General features: G+C 33.0%; 2 protein-coding genes across 7 annotated transcripts; both read right to left on the reverse strand.

The window, feature by feature from the left end:
- Positions 1 to 3967: 3967 nt before the first annotated feature.
- LOC108458507 (uridine kinase-like protein 5) lies at positions 3968 to 7953 on the reverse strand. Of its 3 annotated transcripts, none has more exons than XM_053027214.1 (14): positions 7685 to 7953; positions 7510 to 7601; positions 7360 to 7429; positions 7161 to 7276; positions 6975 to 7071; positions 6674 to 6753; positions 6272 to 6466; positions 6096 to 6179; positions 5954 to 6014; positions 5745 to 5805; positions 4774 to 4867; positions 4605 to 4662; positions 4449 to 4531; positions 3968 to 4373 (listed from the first exon to the last, which is right to left on the reverse strand). In XM_053027214.1, the coding sequence occupies exons 1-14, from the start codon at positions 7782 to 7784 to the stop codon at positions 4230 to 4232; spliced, it is 1335 nt and encodes a 444-aa protein (XP_052883174.1). In that variant the 5' UTR covers positions 7785 to 7953; the 3' UTR covers positions 3968 to 4229. The 3 variants fall into 3 exon arrangements, with proteins under 3 accessions (XP_052883174.1, XP_017613422.1, XP_052883172.1); XM_017757933.2 differs by having other exon boundaries at positions 4605 to 4677; XM_053027212.1 differs by having other exon boundaries at positions 3968 to 4394; positions 4605 to 4677.
- A 594-nt stretch (positions 7954 to 8547) lies between these two features.
- LOC108460629 (probable methyltransferase PMT9) lies at positions 8548 to 12362 on the reverse strand. 4 transcript variants are annotated; one of them, XM_017760196.2, is made up of 8 exons: positions 11843 to 12362; positions 11470 to 11634; positions 11194 to 11376; positions 10467 to 11061; positions 10150 to 10262; positions 9799 to 10019; positions 9362 to 9673; positions 8548 to 8928 (listed from the first exon to the last, which is right to left on the reverse strand). In XM_017760196.2, the coding sequence occupies exons 1-8, from the start codon at positions 12092 to 12094 to the stop codon at positions 8925 to 8927; spliced, it is 1845 nt and encodes a 614-aa protein (XP_017615685.1). In that variant the 5' UTR covers positions 12095 to 12362; the 3' UTR covers positions 8548 to 8924. The 4 variants fall into 4 exon arrangements, with proteins under 4 accessions (XP_017615685.1, XP_017615684.1, XP_017615683.1 ...); XM_017760195.2 differs by having other exon boundaries at positions 9356 to 9673; positions 11843 to 12360; XM_017760194.2 differs by having other exon boundaries at positions 9340 to 9673; positions 11843 to 12357.
- Positions 12363 to 16543: the final 4181 nt, after the last annotated feature.

Raw genomic sequence — 16543 nt, forward strand, 5'->3', positions numbered from 1 at the left:
CGAGTACTATAGTGTTTGGAACATCCCGTACTCACACCTCCTGTTTTGGAGATTAACTTTGTAGGACCATGGCGAGATCCTCGGCCGACAACTGATGTACTCTGTCACTTGAAAATTTTCCAAGTTTCGAGAATATAGTTCTGTATTCATCGACCTAGCTCTTTGAGCGTTCTTTTTTATGGCATCCTTGATTTTTTTGATGTGCACGTGTCCTGCCTCCAACTGTTTTGTTTGTTTCAACCCCATTTTTGGCATTAAGGTTGCTAGCCTGTAAAATGTGGCTGAAAAAACCCCTAAAATTGGCAAGTGATGCATACGCCTCAAGACAGAGTTAACAGGCTCAACAAGGTTAGTTGTCATATGACCATATCGGTACCCCTCGCCAAAATATTAAACCTATTTCCACGACTTCATGTTACCTAACCACTGTCTAAGAGAAGGTTTGGACCCCACTATATCAATCTCTAACCTCGTCAGCTTATGTCTGAATCGGTGTGCTTCCAGCTCATGTCTTATGTATGTATTCCGATAAAACACGTTACCGTCTCAATTGGGAAACAGATTCGAAATATTTACAAATACGAATTTAAGTATGATATTTTTACCCATATTCATGATTCATTTACGCTAGTCTTTGTTCTTGTACTCATTGTGGAAGTTGACATTGGTGTGATGAATACAGTAGATGAACCTCTACGGAACCTCAGATTGTCGAATCGCAGCAACAAAACCTTTCAATGTGTCAGAGATAATGTAAATGTTGCCTTGCATGACAAACTGTCTCTACAAGTTCCGAATGAAATATGCCCATGATTCAGAGTTCTCTGACTCCACGATGGCGAAAGCGATTGGTAGTACATTTCCGTTACTATCTTATGCAACCGCAATTAGAAGTATCTGCATGTATTTTCCATAAAGCCATGCTCTATCAACTTGTACTAGCGGTTTGCAGTGGGAGAAAGCCCTAATACATAGATTGAAAGTCCAGGAAAATCGACGAAAAACTCTTCTCCCTAGTTCCAATTGTCCATTCGGGCCTCTATAAGGCAACGTTTGCAAGTCCATGACAATTCCTGGGACGTACTCTACCATCGTTGAAATCCAACCCTGAAGTTCATTGTATGACTCATCCTAGTCACCATACAATTGTTTCATGACCATTTGTTTCGCCCACCTTGCTTTCCTGTACGACACTCTGTACTGAAACCAAGCTTGTATGTCCGCAGTCAATGTCGACACAGGAATGATTGGGCTATCTTTCACTAGTGGCATGATACAGTTGCAAATACTTTTGACATACAATTTTCGGTGGTTTTGAAACATACGTGCGACAATGTATGTGTGACGCCCTTCTAATTTTTTGTATTTTCCATTATTGAATCCTCTGTATAAATGCAGCTCGAACCCACCAACCACACCCATTCTTTGGATGTGTTTGCTATCAAACAACATTCTCCAACATATAATGTCGGTGTAGACTTAGCAACCTTGTAATCAATTGACAACTTCATGATGTGCTGTTTGATGGCAAACATACAGTCCTCCTTGTTCTCGAACCGTTTCCCAACGAACAACTCCTCCAACTGTGAAATTGACGCTAATTTATGAGTAGGTACTATATCGGCATACTCAAGGAACTCGGATGCATACGCTGCATCTGGATCCACGTTCAACATGTCGCTCCCAGGTTCATTTTATAAAACAATGCCATGATTTGGGTTACTGAATGAAGGGTCGTAAACATCTTTAACCTCCTCTGGGCCTTCATCATCGATATCGTCCAAAACCTCATCAACATCGGGGCACTAAAATCTTCAACGTCCTAATCAGAATCTTCACCATTATTAGTCATTTCTCCGACATCAACCTCTGTGCTTATTATTACCTCTAGATGTATTTGTAGACGGGGATCAGGGGGAGGGTTGTTATATGAACTCCCACCATAATTTAGATTTTTGGGTATCTGCGATGTCCCTCCACATTCTAACTGGTCTGTCAATCCAACATTAAGATCAAAGTCAAATTTGCGATGTTGACTTATTGGACTAACATTCTCAATAGGTTTTAAGTTTGCTAACTCAACAAATAACTCAATTGGTTAGGGGTTCTCACTCCCAGTCGACCACCATATTTCCATCATAGGACCCAAGTCATCATCATCTAACAGTTGCATCTCACAAAATTTGAACGAATTTTTAGAGATGAAAAACTTGTAAATTAATCTGGACATCGCCATTCCACAACGGATAGCTATTTTCGCACTAATCTTCCTTTTATTTTTGCTAGCTTCACATTTTTTTTGAATCGCAACCCTACTCTTTGCCGACTTTGAAATACACAACCAACATCACCTTCTATAATTTCATCATAAACAAGAACGTACACTAAAAATACCTCATTATTCATCTTCAACAGAATTTTTGAACTCTCCTACTAAACACAACAATTTCACCATTCTATATATGCTAAAGAACCAAGAGGTAGAACCATAAAGAGTGGCTCCACCAAAATAAAATATTAAATATTAAATTTTTATATTAAAAAATACACTGTAATAGAATGGCTCCAACAAACAAAATATTAATTTTAAAATCTTAAATATAATTTAAAAGTTTAAATATCTTTAAAATAATTTAAAAATTAATAATTTAAAAAATTAGAATTAGAATTTTAAAATATTTAAAAATACATTTAAAATATTATAAAATAAATAATAAATTTGAAAGGTCATATCTTTAAAAATAATATATTTGAAATGTTTTATAATATTAAAATTGTATTTAAAATTGAAAAATAATATTTAATTTTTAAAAATAATATTTAATTTTTAAAAAATATATTTAAAATTTTTAAAATAATATTATAAAACTTTTCAAATATACATTTCAATTTTTATAAAACCAATAATAAATAAATAAATAAAACAAAGAAATAAAATAAATAAATAAAGGACAAATAAAAAACTTAAAAAGTAAATAAATAAAAACTTAAAAAGAAAAATAAAATAAAAAGGATAAAGGATAAAGAAACAGAAAAAGTAATGTGAATAAAAAATAAAAAAATTACCTGTTTCAATAGGCAAATAGGCAGATAGGCTATTGTCTTAGAATTTGGTGACATTAATTTATTTGGCTTCACCAGAAAAAGATAAAATTACTTAAAACCCCTATATTTTTAAAAATCACAGTATTTCTTTAATATTTATATAAGTGGTGCCATTCGACATGAGTCCACCAAAAAAATAATTTTTTAATGTAGATTGCTGACGTGGCATATTGATGGCACCAAACACTTTGGCTCTACCAACTTTTACGGTAGATTTTAAATTATTTTTATATTTTATCAAAAAAATCATTTAAATAATTAATTATTTTTTAGGTTATTTTTATAAAAAATCCAAGTTACTTTCTTACAAGTTTAGAGAACGTTATCAAAAGTTCAGACCATGATCTAAAGATGGTAGTATAAAAGGAAGGTCATAGAAATCAAAAGTGTAAAACAACAAAAAATGAAAACAAATTAAGACAACAATGAGAAGTACACGAAAAACCGTCTGAAATAAAGATTCTTAACCGAATGTAAGGATCTAAAATAAAGGTCTTATTTTGACCTCGACTCAAGTCATCGGTGAATATAATGTTACGAAAGAAATTTCCAAGGACACAAAACAACAAAAAAAGAAAGAAAAGAAGAAAATGTAAAAACATCGACTAAAGTTTCAAACATCTAAAGAACAGCCATAATCTAAAACAACAAATCAAATCTGTAGTGGGTGGCCCTGAACTCCTGGTTCCTCCTTGCTTCAAGGGCTCTAAAATCAAGGGCTGAAATCCTTGAGAAATAACTTTGAGGAAGCAAAAATTAGAGAAACAAGGAGAACCTCGAGAAAGGAATTAAGAACAATGGAGGGAAGGAAGAAAAATGAGCAAGAAAACTCAAAACCATAGAAAGGGAGGAAATACTAGGATTTGAAAAGTGTAATAAATTGAATTTTGACATATTGTTAATTCGTGTTGAGTAAAAAAAAAAAAACTCGTGATAGAATGTGTTGAAAGATGCAAGTTTGAATAATTGTACTTGCAAGGATTATTTGTTGTTTCACAAGAATTCTTGTACTCTGCAGGCAGAAGGAATATTTACAGAACTGACATGATTTGAGCAAAAACTAGCTAAGGTGAGTCAATATCTTCAAGTTTTGTTTGGGCGTGTAGACTGGATCACCAAAATAACTAATCGGTGCCAAAATAGCGATCCCCGAACTCCCCCATGCCTGGAATCACCCCGTAATTCTTATCTAGCGATGAATCTATCTCGGATGTCACTATTTTTAGCTTTGGGAATTTCCTACACACTGCATGAATTCCTTCCGGTGCCTGCAGTTTCACAATACTCATCTTATGACACGTGAATTTGGGAATAGCTGAGAAACAGCAGGTGGCTGAACTTACTGATATAAGATTAAGAAAGATGATGCTGGTTTCTGGGACGCCTTTACTAAGAAGCAGAGATATAGCCTTGATTGCCGAGTTTCCTAACCATGCATACATTTGAGAAAGGTCATCATAGATTTAGAACAACGATGATATAAGTTCATGTTGTCAAACCTGAAGCTAGAACAGGATCTAGTAACAACACATGGCGGCTTGAGATGTCTGCTGGTAGCTTCTCATAAATTAACTGCAGTAAATGTTATTAGTTAAATGAGAACTTGGGTGTGTGCCTGCATGCCTGTATGGCAGAAAGATTCTTTGAACATTGGTTTTTCCAACCTACCTGCCGCCCATTTTTTCCATCTCCATGGATGAGAATTTTACCAATTTTGATTCCCTTGCAGCATGCTCTTAGTGCATTCTCCATGCTTTCTCCACTGGCATCAACAAAGTCTCGTTTATCAGCAACTTTGTTTTTATTTATATACACACATATAAAATTCTTCTTAATTAACAGTTTGGTTTGAACTTTGATTTGACTCTTGAATTTGGTTTGACTTTTCCATAAAACAAAGCGCATCTTTTATTTTCTAAAAGGTTCCATTATGAATCTTTATTTTACTGTTTTACCGACGAGCAAATAATAATACATTAACAACGCGGTTAAACTAATCATAAATAGTGATAATGAATACTCTGACATCTATTCTAGTACTTTGACACTCAAGATCATAGTCAATCATTTAAAAGTAGTGCTTTGTAACAGAGGGAATCAGATTCCCCAAGAATGTTGTTATGAAAAAAAAGATAAGAGCATCTTTTTTTTAAGAAGTCCAAATTGCAAATGAAAAAATCGGATCTTCTTTTTAAGAACTCCTTTGAGAAAGTTTCAAGTGGTATATCATTCTTTCGAATTTTCAAGTTTTTCTTATGATATTTCAACTAGTATTGCATTACCTGGTTGGTTTTCAATAAGAGTTCTAATATAGCCCAATTGTTTTGTATGGTATGAAGACTTAGATTTGTCGAATTGTTTTGTTCTACTATCATTTTATTATTCTTTTGAGGAAATTTGTTCTCCTATATCAGGAGCACACAAAGGGGTCGCAATCTAGGTATAAAAAGGAAGGTTGCAAAACTTATGAGGTTGATAAAAATGATTATACGAACCAACTTACTTAAAATTTAGACGATGAGTTTGAGACTTGGTTGTTTAGTGAATCCATAAATGATTGAGACGACTAAGCATAGAGAGAACAATTATGGCCTGAAAAGAGAACAAAAGAAAATATGGATAATTGGTTATTCACCCACCTTCTAATAACGGAGACCCCACATAACCTTTTACAGAACACAACTCCAGAATACACAGAACCTGCAAGCAAGAAATGAGAGAGAAAAAGATAATTAACAAATCATCAAAGAATTTCTAAGTGCATATGGCATGAAACTAAAAGGAATAGCATGATGAGTGGCTATCTTGTGGGAAAGACGAACAAAAAATATAATTGCTGAAGAGTTACCTGTTGGAGTAATAATCTGTTTCTCAGTGAAAGGAAGGTGCCCGAGACCATGCTCCACAACCTGAAACATGGAATTTTATACCATTCTATATCATTCTGATTGTTTTTGACTTAAATTTCCTATTCATTTAAGCTTCATTACCAAGCGAATCAATCGATCTGAATAGAATACAAAGTCATGCTTTGTTGTTTTGACATCACGGACAAGGGTGTGCATTCCCCGAATCTGAACACCATGCCAAAACATCATTCAACCCACCAAAGAATTCAGACACAAGAGCAAGTTAATAAAATAATTACTACATAAATAAATGCTACCTGAAATGTTGAAAATATAACATTGATATTTGGATATATTTTGCATAGATCATGCTGGCCAAGCTTGGTAAGAATATGTTGTACTATTAAATCAATGGCGACATCATTATCTCCTCCTCTAGGGATGATTATGTCTGCAAACTTCTTCGATGGTAGTATGAATTCTTCGAAACTTGGCTTTACAAATCTCGAGTACTGCAAAATTGATACAAAGATTTGTAAGAAAAACCTAAAACATTTATTGCATGCCCACCTTGTAATAATTTGTATTATGCTTACATCTAACACTATTTAAACATGGAAAATAAAAACATGAACATGACACACATAAACATATATTACCAGCTTTGCGTACCAATGTAGTAATTAATGAGATAAACAAGTACTAGAACTAGTACTAACTTGATCGAGAACATTCTGAATGTTCCTCCCTCTTTCCACTGTATCCCTTTGAATTCTTCTTGCAAGCCGCACATCGGAATCTGTTAGCCATTATCATTGATAAATGAATTCTATGCTATGTTTGACTTGAATGACATTCAAGCACCTATCTCTTTTTCTACTTTTTAAATATTAGGGTATCTGATTGTGATAACATTTATTACATAACAATGCAACCAAAATCGTATTTAAAGCCCTTAATACCAGTGATTACTTAACCAGCATAGCAAGTAAGCAAAAACAGCAGGAAAAACGGATAAACCTATATCAACAAAGATCTTCATGTTCATAAGATTGCGAACGTGGAAATCATGGAGAACGAGAATTCCTTCTAAAATGATAACATCCGCTGGATTAACCTACATTAACACAAAATTTAATTTGTCAGACATTTCTGATTTAATTTCAACAAAATCAAAATTATTTGAAAAGAAATATTTAAATTTACCAGACGTGACGGTTCAATACTTTTATGACTCTTGAAATCATAGCTAGGAATGTTAACTGGATGTCCCCGTCTTAATTTCTCCATACATGAAAGCAAAAGCTCAGTATTAAAAGCAGCTGCAAAAGAAAATAATAATGTTTTAAAAAATATTTATTAGAAAAAGATTAATAATTGAAGAAGTTTGATTTGAACCCTTTACCAGGATGATCGAAATTGTATTCGTGAACGTTCACTAATTGATCATCGTTGAGTGAGCGATAAAACGAATCCTAAGTTTTTGAAAAAATATATAATAAAAAACCGGAAAAGAACATAATAATAAAAGAAGAATAGAGATTAAAAGATTTACTTGATTAACAAGAACAACACGTTGATCGTGAAGCTGTGAAATGATCTGGTTGCAAACTGTCGTTTTGCCAGATGCCGTTCCTCCTGCAACTCCTGGATCAAAAAAATTAAAAATAAATAAAAATAAATTAAAGAAACAAAATAGAATTTATGGAAAAAATGAAAAGAGATGGAACCGATTATGAATGGTTGCTTATTTTTTGGACAATCAAATCCGCCGTTAGATTCGACTGAAATATGATCATTGAATCCACTTCTCAATGCAGCAGGCTCCATTATCAATCGAAAAACGATGAAGTTGAATATTAAAGTATCTTAAAAATTGAAAAAAAAAACGATTTTTTGAAGCTTGCATTTATTTGTTCCTTTTTTATGCTGCTTGTGTGAAGGAAGCGAGCGAATTACGCGGGAACTAGCTTACGTGGCGCTTTTGTTTTAGTTTGATTTCCACTTCCAACTGGGCTTCCTAATCGTTTTTTCTACTAAATAAAAATTAAATAAAGATTTACTTCACAAACTAGGTCAAATTAAAGTATGATATTAATATAATTGTACTTGCTTAAATTCATTTCAGTTTAAAATATAAATTTAAAAGTTTCCTTAAATTTATTCATATTTATAAAAATTAACCTAAATCGATTTCAAATCTGCTCATATTATTTTAATATTTAATAATTTTATATATTTTTATTTATTAAAATTTTTATATAATTATCTTAACATTATTTTAATATTTATATTAGAATAACATTATATATTTAGTATCTGTTTATTTTTTAATATATTTTAAATTACATAATATATAAAAATAACATAATATAAAATATTATAAACTTAAAAACAAATTGAGCCGAGCTAAACTCAAACTTTGAATGCTCAAACCCAAGTCAAGCACATATTTTAAACAATCTAACTTTTTTACTCAAGCTTATTTTTCAAAAATGATCCCAAACTTTTAGACCCAGACAGATAACCCAACCCATAAATAAGTATACTTGCAACCATCTTAAATTTAAAAATAAAACTAGATGCAGCTCCATTTGAATTTGGAATAGAACATCTTAACTATTTCAGCTCGAATATGCTTTTTGGTTACACCTTTAGGACAAGGTTCAGACGGACAAGGTTCAGACATGTACTTAATGCACAAAGAAAATTGGGACTTTAAAACAGGTTTTTCAAGGGGGAATAAATTGTTTACAAATACATATGAAAACAAGAACAATATACGAAAGTGATTTTAGGTACTTTCAACAAATACATCCCATTGAGTGCAAAACAAATGTCTAAGGCTGAGCTTCGCTCTTTCTTTTCTTCATGGATTGCCGCTGTTTGCAGCAACCAGCAGGCATTATATCATTCTATAGTTTGCACATTCAACGTGATGCCAATTACTCTTGAGCTTTGGTCCTGTTATTATCTACAAAGAAAACAAAGTTTTAATCTCAAATGTATAACAAACCTAGTCATATATGTTACTTTCACTTGAATGCGAGTGTCATAACCCACATGCTCAATATGCATGGTTTTTTTTTGGGGGATCATATCCTGATAAGCCTATCTGAATGTCAAATCAAGGTATTTTTAAAAATAAAAAGAATCGGAGAAACATAGATGGCTAAAACATTCAAGAGCACAAACAAAAGAAACAAAATCTGCTCCAAAGAATAGCTGAAGCCTAATTGCATTTGGTTATGATGTGTATCTTATAATTTAGCAGCTTCACGTGGAAGAGAGAGTCAAGAAGACGAGTAGCATTCGAAACAATCAGCAAATGCAGAGATCTAAGCATGTAGACCAATCAAGGAATGATACTAAGTTAAGAAAAAACCTGAGAGAGAAAGTACATTCACATTGTCATAAACCCATCAGTCCACAACTTCTTTCTCGCTATTAACACTCGTTCTTCACCACCAGTGAGAGCATCAGCTCTGGGTTCAACCTCAGATAACCAGCCATCCCACCGCAATGCAGTGATAAATTTCTGGATGTAATTTATCACTGAGTGTTTATCTCTTATAATGACAAACCCATCAGGACGAAGTATCCTATCCATTTCAATCAGGAAGTCCTCTGGACTACAACCGCGCTCCTTAATCTCCGAAAACACCGCCCAAGCATGAAGAAGATCATATGTACGTGGGTATGTAGAAAATGCTTCGCACCTACAAAACCAAAGGTGAAAGCAATTAAGCCAAAAAAGAAGAAATGGCATATCTGATTATCAGAATGATATGGAAAAAAAAAAAAAAGGGTCAAGGATGTATATGTACAAAAAGTGAAGGCATACCAATCATGAACTGTTCCAATCAAGCCTCGGTCATAAATAATTTTCAATCTTGCAGACATTTTGACAGAAGCCACATTCATTACCCAAACATCCTTATCTTTGAGTGCAGTAGCAAACCCTCCAAGGTTCGAGTTCATATCCATGACATTTCTGATGGAATTCTTTTGTATAACAGATTTCATCTGTTTCCAATACTCAATCACTCTAAAATGCCATATTTTCTGCATCATAAGAAATATCATAGACATCAAAACTTAAGACTTTATATGGGAAACCAACCAATAAATCAAGATCAAGAAAGCATGGCAGAAGTAAATCACTTGGGACTCTATTGTGATCTCAGAAACTTACAGTATCTTCATGGAATTCCTCAGAGCTAACACCAATTTCTTCAAGGCGAGGTGGCGCTGCAGTAAGCCTCTGTGGCCAAGGAAGTAGTCCACTCCATCTTTCTTTGTGCATCCCTGTAGCATCAAGCAACAACCGAGTTAACACTTGCGAAGTAGTTCAGACCCTATTTCCAATTTTTAATAACAATAGACCAGTATCTTCAAGTTGATAGAGAAACATTCACAATGACATTACAAGTAATGAATTATGCAGTTTTACAACAAGGAAGCAATCACAACTTTAAATCCCATCAACATACACATGGTACTTCTACTTACTTGCAGAGTACGGGGTGATGCAAGCCTTCATAGACACATTCCAACTTGCATCTGGGTCATCACTGGAATTGCACAAAGGAGGCAGAGTCCCAGGATCTCTCTTCAAGTAACAGCTATTGCTCAGAGGCTTAGACCACATCACAGTTTGGCCTCTCTTTGCAACAACTTTCCAGCACATTCTTTTCAAAAGGCTGTACATAGCATTCCAGATCTTTCTATTTTCTGGATCTTGTTCATAGGCTTCAGGAGAAGAATATGCAAAGTACCCTCCAGGTCTCAGTAATCTATCGAGTTCCAATAGGAGAATCCCATCTCTCTGAAGCCAGTCAATTCGGCATCGTGAACAATGAGCTAACTCAAATGATCTGCTTGGATAAGGAAGCCTTTTTGTTCCCAACACACCAAGTGTTGAAGGGATACCCCTTTCCAGTGCAAATTGTATTTGATTCTCATGCACATCATTAGGTGCAAGGGACATGGCTATGATATCATGGTGTAGGAGATAGGCTCCAAAACTTGCAACTCCACATCCCACATCAAGAACATTTCGGATATGTCCACCATTGTTCAGTTTATCACCAGGAAATTTTAGCATCTATATAAATATAACGACTCAACATCAAGCTCAACAAAAATAAACTTCTAAGAAAAACAAAAGAAAAAAAGTTGCAATTATTTGACTCTTGCAAATAACAAAAGGATCATTAGCACAATAAGTAAGATTTACCTGAGCAAGACCAACAATATACTTATCAGCACCATAATGAAAATGGGTTCCACCACCAGGGAACTTTATCTTTTCCCCATCAACAACCATCCAATGCTGATCTGATTTCTCTTCCGCAAGATGCGTATGGGGTATATTGGCTTTCCAGACTTCATCTCTACTTGCAGGCCATCTTATAGGAATCTGAAATTCTAATAACAATTTCGTTGGTATCAAAACTAACTGAAACTATAAAGATTTTAACTATTAACTTAAGCAAAAAGGAACATCACTGACCTTGTAACCTTTTGGCGGTGGAATTAAGCAATTGTAACGTCGTTCTGGTGGCGGACAATGACGCTCATAGTGCTCCATTACTGTTAAATTAGGCTTTAGTTTCAACTGATATATAAGGTTCCTATCCAAGCAGGGTATCAACTCTGAATATTTCATGTCACATATCTGAAAAAACTCATAAAACACCATTACTTAGCTAAACTAAAAACAAAATCCAGAATAAACTTAACGACAGTTAAGAAGACTCAAAAGTAAGAGATTTTAGAGAAGCACGAAAAAAAAAAAGCAAATGAAAAGAACAATTTTTAGTAAATATTTTGATGGAAAAAAAAAAGGAAAAGAAAACTTGATCTAATAAAAATGAAATACTTACAGGGATGCTCTTAGGAACTTCAAGGTAGTATCCTTGCTCGTCAAGCAAATCAACCAAATCTCGGTTCCTTGAAAACCCACCAAAAACTGGGTCCGATCCATCCAGCCGAGAATCTGTGTCGTCATATCTCCTCGACCCCGGAGCAACTGAAGATCCATAGTACAAACAAACCAACCCCAGAACCCCGATTAACCCGATTAAAAGATAAGTTAACAGCCTTGTAGTATGAATTTGCTCATTCTTTTGCTTCATTTTGGGATCAGAAAATCCCAAAGCCTAAAACCCTAAAAATAATTTCTCTGGTTCTTTTTTTGTGTCAAAATGAGAGTGAGAGAGGGCTTAACAAAAGCGCTCCCTAGATTTAGCTGAGCTGATTTTTCGCTGGATTGAATTTAAGAGAAAAATAATAGATAATACGTTGATTCTTTTTTCTTTTTTACTTGGGCTCAAATTCTCCTATCCGCTATTGTACAGATTTCATTCCTCAATTTTTATCTTTTTAAATTTTAAAAACGTTTAACTTTATTAGGTTTTTCCCAAAAAATATTGTACGGTTAAATTTTAGTGTTAAAAACTCACCAAGCTTGCATTTGTTGGGTGATTAGGAGCCTAGCCTTGCAATGTATTAAGGCTAAATTACTCCACAGGTTATCCAACTGTAGATCTATTTTTTTAATCATTTAATTATAATTTTTTTTAAATTAATTACTTAATTAATTAATTTTGTTTTTAATCTTTTTCAGTTAAGGGTGAAGTAAAAATTTAAAATTGATATAATAATAAATTTCGCTTTAATTTTTATATTTTATTTTAATTTAGTTATAATTTCAAAAATTTGCTCTCAACATTAAAAATATCTCTATCTAATCCTAATTCTAAAATTTTCAAAAGATATATTTAAAAATACATAAAAATTTACATTGCATTTTATATAAAATAATAAGTTAATTTGATTTTTATTTATTCTTTTCTAACATTATACAAACTACCTTTTTAACTCCTTTTCTTTTTTTTCCAGAAAACGCTAGAACTCCCTACAGTTCTCTCGTTAGCGTTATTGTTGTTATCGTCGTTCAGTGTGCCACCACTGATGTTGGCACTGTCACCGGTTAGGAAGGCGTCGACCTTCTCTCCCTCTCCCTGAAGCTTGGAAATGGTATGGTGATGATGCTCATGAAGGATAATGAAAACAAGAATGATTTTCTTTTCTGCTTTTTCTTCAATTCAGAATATATCATTATTTATTTTTCTAGGATTGGTTTGTTGTTCATCTTCATGGACTTTTTCGATTTCATATTGCGATTTAAAGGTTATTTCTCGGTTTGGTATGTTTTAACTTTCTTGAACAGTGAACACCCATTTTTACTGCTCTATTTCCATCACTTTCTCTGTTTATTTTGCATTAAAATTGCTTCTTGTTTCAATTTAGAATATTACATTATTTTTTGGGTTTGGTTTGATGATCATTCTCCTGGGTTTTTTTTTTTTCCACTTCAAATTGCAATTTTAAGTTTTTTTCTTTTTTGGTTTTGGTTTGCTTTAACTCTCTTGAGCACTAAATACATCAATAGCAGTTTCTGCATATGGTGTTCATGTGCACTTAAGATTGCAATTTAAATTTTTTTCTTTTATTTTATTAGGTGTCCGGGTTTTTTACTCCAATATTATTATAAAAAAAATACATGAAAATGAGTTGTTAACTAAATTAATTATGAAAATGGTATATTTTTTAAGTAGCGCCTACTTGATAGGCGTAACTTATTTTTTTAATATTAAATTTTTTGTTTAAAAATTATTATTATTATTTTAATATTTATATTAATATATGTGTAAAAATACGAATTTTATATGTGTAAAAACACCGAACGGGTCGAACTGTTGTAGGCGCGACTAGTCGCGTCGACAGTAGGCTAACACCCCACACTGCCTCCTGCTGCGCCATTGCTTTTGGTCATATTCTTGCTGTTGCTTTTGTTGCCCTGCATGTTGCCCATATTTTCTTCATGCATGAGTCATATCACTCATGGAAAAAAAAAACCTTTATGGGGACCTTAAATTTATATATATAGAGTGAATCTACTAATACATATTTTATCCAGATAAAGTATGTATTATTAAAATTAAATTAAAATATTAAATAAGAAATAAAATTACAAAACAATATATTATTTAGAAAATAACTATTATTGTAATGAGATACATGTTTTATTAGGTATAAGTATTTAAATTTTTGTTTTTGTAATGTGATACATGCGTAAATATCTATATATATATAATCATATTAGTGAATCTGCTAATACATACTTTATCCGGATAAAGTATGCATTATTAAAATAACTAGTTGAGCCTGTCAGATAGGCGCAACATATATGTATGTTCCCGTACATATACTTGGGTTCTATACTAACCCGAAAAAAAATATAATAATAATTTTTAAATGAAAAAATTTAATATTAAAAATAGGTTGTGCACTGTAGTAGCGCGACCTAAAAAAATATACTATTTTCGTAATTAATGGTGATAATCCATTTTCATGTATAATTTTTTATAGTATTGGGGTAAAAAACTCGTTTAGTCTGTTTTGTTGTCTTGAATAGTGAATACCGAACATGGGAAGAGGTTGTAGGAGGTTTTCGGGTAATTATATATATATATTTAAAACTAGGATCAAATTGAAATTATTTGTGATATTGAAAGTTAATTTTAAAATTATGATTAAATCAACACAATATATATAAATGTTGAATATTAAAATTGTTATTGTACTAATTTTTAAGTTATCACATCACCTTCTCGTTAACCTCAACAAAGAAAGATAAAAAATCTAATTAGTTAAGTAATTAAAATAGAAACGAGCCCATAGTTGAGTTACTTATGGTATAATTTACCCAAATATTATTGACCTTTATCTTTTAAAGAAAAATATTTACCTTTTATATTTTTTTAGTATTAATTTAACATTATTTCTAAGAAATACTTTCGAGATAAAATATTATTAAATAAAAATATTATTGAGAAGAAAATATTTTATAAAAATTATTTTTAGTCAAAAACAAAATTTTAATTTTAAATTTTACTCAAAAATATTTTTGACTCAAGAAATACTTTCTTAGAAGTAATACTAAATTTTTGAATTTAACCCAAATTGTTGACGAGTGGAATACGTCTTAACTGACACCATTATAGGTTGCCAAAACAATCTCTATTCCATGCAACTTTGATCGGCTGAACGGGGGAGAGTAAGTGCTAAACATTTTGGTAGTACTGACAAAAGAAAAGAAAGAATAAAGAGAGGAGACAGAGCAAAGAAGTTAGAGAAAATTTGGCTAACAATTGGCCAAGCTAGTAACGTAAAAAAGGGAGGCTAAATCGTGACCCACAAGTGATTAATCCCTTAGATTACCATTACAATTTGAGTGAGGAAGGTGTGCCTAGCTCATTCAATTTTTTACTATCAAAAGGGAGAAGAGAAATTGAAAGGCATCCATATTCTGTCACTATGAGATACTACCTTTTTTTTTTCTTGAAAATCTAATTCTTAATTTGATGAAGTTTAGCATTAAACTCATGTTTAATGCTGTTACTGAAGGAAAGAGTATCAATTAAAGAATTTGGAGTTGGGAGACGTTAAAAGAGGAAGTAAAAGACCGGTTAGTTAAGTGTAAATTGTGCAAGTATTACCAAAAGAATAGTCTTATATATTAAAGAGAAATTATAACCAATTGCAAGAGTGTAATCTTATAGTGTTTTTATGGTGTTTGTCATTACCGACCCGTTACTCGGATACCTGATTGGGATCGACTCAATTTGATAGCAATGGCCTCCATAGTTCGCTTACATGGGTTCGCACATGTTGGGTTCACATCATCATCATGGGTTTGCATCACTATGCAAGTGAACTCATATTGAGGAAACATGTGTTAATCTTAAAATAGGGTACATGTTGGTATGCATGGGACTTACGTAGGACGCCACATCTAGGAATCATATCATATAAATAGGAAAATTAGGCTCCCTTAGAGACAGACACACAAAAATACTCAACAATTTGGTGCGGTGAACATGGACAGATTTTGACCATCAAAAAATAAAAAAACCAAATGACTCACCCTAACGAGAATTTCCCCAGCAACTTCTCATCGAACTAAGCAGGAGATTCTGACACTGACAATTAACCCCGAGAAATGGATCTTTTCACTGGCTGGTTTGTTGATCGGCTAGAAAACTTAGGTAACTTAGAATAAGGAGATGTTTCTAATCGATTTAATCTTAATGCCCCATTTTGGTCAAGGGCCATCCTTTCCCATTGATCAAGAAGTATCATCGCAACAATTATTTGGTTTACAAGAACAAATAAGGTTTATGAAAGAACAAATGACTCAACAGAGTACCTGGTTTGAATAGTAGCAATTGTTTTACTAGGAGCTGCTCAGATAGATAGAGGAATTAAAAAGAAAGGTGTAGTTTGACCTTTTTGATCTTCAGGACAATGTCACCCCCCTCCAAGAAGAGGTTGTAGAAGTACATGCAAAGCCATGGTAGAATGAGATGGATGCTTTGTGTAGAGATGTTCAAGCATTGCACCCTAGTATACAAGACATGCACTGGTTGTTTTGTTCTAGCAACCTTTTGTCACTAGAGGTTGCAGTTGTGAACCTACCATTTGAGTCTAAAGTGCCGAAAGAGATGTTTGAAGGTAGA

This window comes from Gossypium arboreum, chromosome 4, assembly GCF_025698485.1.
Source record: "Gossypium arboreum isolate Shixiya-1 chromosome 4, ASM2569848v2, whole genome shotgun sequence".
Classification (NCBI taxonomy): Eukaryota; Viridiplantae; Streptophyta; class Magnoliopsida; order Malvales; family Malvaceae; genus Gossypium; species Gossypium arboreum.